This window comes from Atta colombica, unplaced genomic scaffold (assembly GCF_001594045.1).
Source record: "Atta colombica isolate Treedump-2 unplaced genomic scaffold, Acol1.0 scaffold34, whole genome shotgun sequence".
Taxonomy (NCBI): Eukaryota; Metazoa; Arthropoda; class Insecta; order Hymenoptera; family Formicidae; genus Atta; species Atta colombica.
In genome coordinates this window covers 441890-445816 of record NW_017259448.1, presented here as the reverse complement: position 1 = coordinate 445816, position 3927 = coordinate 441890, and the positions used below count along the sequence as shown (strand labels likewise).

The 3927-nt window shown below is 31.1% G+C and overlaps 1 protein-coding gene across 2 annotated transcripts in view; it reads left to right on the top strand.

The window, feature by feature from the left end:
• Positions 1 to 2551: 2551 nt before the first annotated feature.
• Positions 2552 to 3927, top strand: part of LOC108690635 (acetylcholine receptor subunit beta-like 1) — a 7052-nt gene continuing 5676 nt past the window's right edge. Inside the window, exons 1-3 of one of the 2 annotated variants that reach the window (XM_018198024.1) lie at positions 2552 to 2609; positions 2986 to 3122; positions 3263 to 3417. In XM_018198024.1, coding sequence (XP_018053513.1) covers positions 2552 to 2609; positions 2986 to 3122; positions 3263 to 3417 — 350 coding nt within the window. Of the gene's footprint in view, positions 2610 to 2665; positions 2753 to 2985; positions 3123 to 3262; positions 3418 to 3927 lie in introns of those variants that run through there. The other variant, XM_018198023.1, reaches the window with a different exon arrangement.

Genomic DNA, 3927 nt, shown 5'->3' with positions numbered 1-3927 from the left:
CAGTGATTGATAATTAGTATAAAAACCATCAAAATAAAAATTCAGAAAGTGAAGAAGAGATAAATTTAATGAAATATTAAAAATGTTTAAAGAGATTTTTATTAATATTTACAAATTTTCATCTGCTCGGATCTTAGGTCTATATTCATGCCGCTTTATTTAGCCTTTTGTCGGTATCTTCGAGATCGTTAAGTGCGTCTTAAATATATTTTATACGATTTACTTTAGGTATTTTCATGAAAAATTAAACTTACAATATTATAACATCTTAAAATAGTAATTTATAAGGAATAATTAATTAGTGAATAATGTGTGAATTACAATGAATGAATAACCGTAAAAAATGGACTTTCTCAATTACATTTTCGTAATTATTGCATGAATTAAAACAATTAATATGTAGGAAATATTCATAATCTTGTATTAGCCATATATGATAAACAAAAGTTATATCATTAATTGTTTAATAATAATATAATTTACCTATTTGAATACGTACGCTTAACTAAACTGTTAAGTATTTCTTAATTATGTACTATAGTTTTTCTTGTGATTTCAATTTACGGTCAGAAAAATAAAAAACGGACTGTAAATTGAATATTTTATTCATATATGAAGTTAACAAAAATCAGTTGTTACTATGTTATGAAATTAGCTGTTAATTTGACTTGGATTTTAATACATAGACAAATGATCAATCACTGTATACTTTATCCTATACGCTGTGTTAGAATCTTGAGAGAAACAATACATATCTCTCCTTATCATTAATTCAATCTCTCCTTACCATTAATTCAAGCCAGTATCCGCTAATATTAACTACATCAGCAATGTCTTCAAAGTACTAGCTTACTGTACAGTAATGTCATACTGATTCTGTTCCGTATGTTCTTGCCAATGGTGTTCCAATAGCAGCGTTTACCGCAGCATGTTGTTGCATCCTAATGGTCAAACTTAGCAGGCATAGTGTTGCCAGCTAGCCAGTACTAGCATGACTTGCAAAGATATTTACCTAATTTTGGGCAGAGGACAATTACTAGGGGAAAGCACTAATGCACTAAGATTAATTGTAATTTGCAACATGCTCGTTATTACAAAGGTAACATAAGCTAAAAGTATTGTAAATTATAAAAATAAGTATATTATAATTAAGAAATAAATTAAAAAGATCATATAAAATTTTTTAATAAACTCAATGAAACACGAGTAGATTTTTAAAACATTTTACGCAAAATCTCTTTGAGATTATAAAATCACTACTGTGGCCTCTGCGTCAGGTTCCATCCGATTATCGCGTTCTATGAAAAGGTAATGCATGGGTAACGAGCTAATAGAAATGTAAATGACGATAAATTTAAAATTCAATTTGGAAAACTCAGCAAAAGCCGCGGCTCGAGACCTCTAAATTTCTTATGAAAAATACTGATAATATTATATTTCACGATACATAATTATACATGTTATATGATGGATATTACGTTATGCATTTACGTTAGCATAATAATGAGGGATAATGCGTAAAGAAACTTTCTCGAATATAGACACGTGTTTTCTAAACAATTTTGAAACTTGTGCATAATATTGCTGTTTCCCTGCAACATGGCCTACACGCGTATGTCACTGAAAAGTTAGAAAATGAGATAATCCATAATTGCAGCCTTAGCAGAGCTTTCTCTAAATAAATTTCAAAGTACATAGATTTATACGCAATATAAAATGTAGAAAATTTTATAATCTAATAATATAATCTAATAATAAAATTTTAATAATCATCTCAAAGAAGATTTTGTAAAAAAATCTATGCATATAACTGTTTTAGAATTATTTTATATAAAGTTAGATCTTTATCTTATAATGTGAAAAACATATAAATTATTAAATGTATTAATTAATAATTGCATTATTAATTAATGCATTAATGTAATAATTATGCGCAAATTCAGTAATGTATGTGTTGTCCGAGTATATTTTTGTTAACACACATTTTGTAATTAAATAAGAACAATACTGAATTATTAGTGTATGTTATTCATAATAAATTATTAAATATATTGTAGGCGGTTTAATATTTATTCTATTTTCTGTTTTTTCGAATAAATATAAATTATTCTGCAAAATACTTCCTTTCTCTCTTGCAATATTTTTAATTTAATTATTTCTTTGAAAAGGAGGAGAGTTTTCTATAAAAACTTTATTATCAAAATCCAGAAATCAACGTTGGATTCATCAATTCTTCTCTATAAAACTCTACTCTGCACGACTTGTCCAGAATCCCTCGGTAAAGCAGCGCATTCGTTGCAAGAACGGCCAACCATCCCCTAGTTGCCAACCTGTCGAGGGTAGCTCAGTTCACTCTGACACGTTGAAAATCTCGCTACGTCCGGTGGTGTTTTCCTTCCCCTTGACAACATCCCTTTGCGTGGAGTGATCGTATGGGAATTTCAATAGTGTCTTTAACGATGGATCTTCGAAGATTGTGAGAATATATGATGACGAGGATCTCAATTACTCGACAAGGGTGGGTTCGATCTGTCGGGTTGCAAGGAAGGAAATGCAATTATTCGCCAGCGTCTGCGCTTCTATATTGATCGGTGGTGGTGGCAGTGGAGGTACGACGGTGGTGGCGGCTGTGCTCGCGGCGCGTTCGAGCGTTCGGGTGGGACCACAACCAACCCCACAACGAACCCGCCCAAAATGTATTTTTGCCTGCGTCTCGTGCGACTATTCCTGATCTCGGCGATTCTGTGCGTCGGTAAGACCCGTTTTCGGAGCGACAAAATGAAGCTTGAAAAATTCGTGCGAAAGTTAGAAAAAGTTTAGTGTTCGGATATAGGAATAAACTAATATTTTTTGACATCCTAGAGAAAGCGAAAAAAGTAGAGTGCGTGACGAAGCGGCGTGCGAATTTTTAATTTGCGCAATTTATCTCACGTGATTCCATCGATCGGACGTTTCCGTTAATCGGGTTAATCGTCTTACTTGCAGGTTTATGCTCCGAAGATGAAGAGAGATTGGTACGAGACTTGTTCAGAGGATACAATAAGCTCATCCGACCAGTGCAAAATATGACGGAGAAAGTGCACGTGAAGTTTGGCCTCGCCTTCGTGCAACTGATCAATGTGGTGAGATTTTCTTGTTTTGTTTCATGTTCACGCAAATTTGTCAGATGATGATAGAAATTGTAGAATTGTAAATTTAAATGATATAAAGAAATGTGAAAAAAAAAATGTTTCGTTCATATCAAATTCTTTAAATTTTTCAGAACGAAAAGAATCAGATTATGAAATCGAACGTATGGTTGAGATTCGTATGGATGGACTATCAATTACAATGGGATGAAGCAGATTACGGCGGTATCGGTGTCCTCAGGTTACCACCTGACAAAGTGTGGAAACCAGATATAGTCTTATTCAATAAGTATGAATATCAAGATAGTTATTTATCTACTTTATTAAATTTAAAAAATATATTAATAATCGTAATATATAGAAAAAAACATTAGTTTTATTAACGTTTATGAAAATTGAAGTAGATACAGATCTAAAAATTCAACAAAGTGTGGAAACTAGACATAATCTTATTATATAAGTATGAATATCAAGATATCAGTTATTTATTTACTAAATTTAAAAAATATATTAATAATCGTAATATACAGAAAAAAAACATTAGTTTTATTAATGTTTATGAAAATTGAAATAGATACAGATCTGAAAACAATTCTGTTGGACTATAAAAACGACTATAGTTTTTGTAAAACACTATAGCAGGAAGAGCAATGTTGCCAAAAATGTTGATATTGTGGCAATTAGCTTGAACATTCTATGTAATTATTTTGATATTCCAACAAAATTATTTTCAGATTGTTGTCTAACTAAATTTGTTGTCTAACTAAATTTTTCAGAATCGTTCTTTCTATGTGTGTGA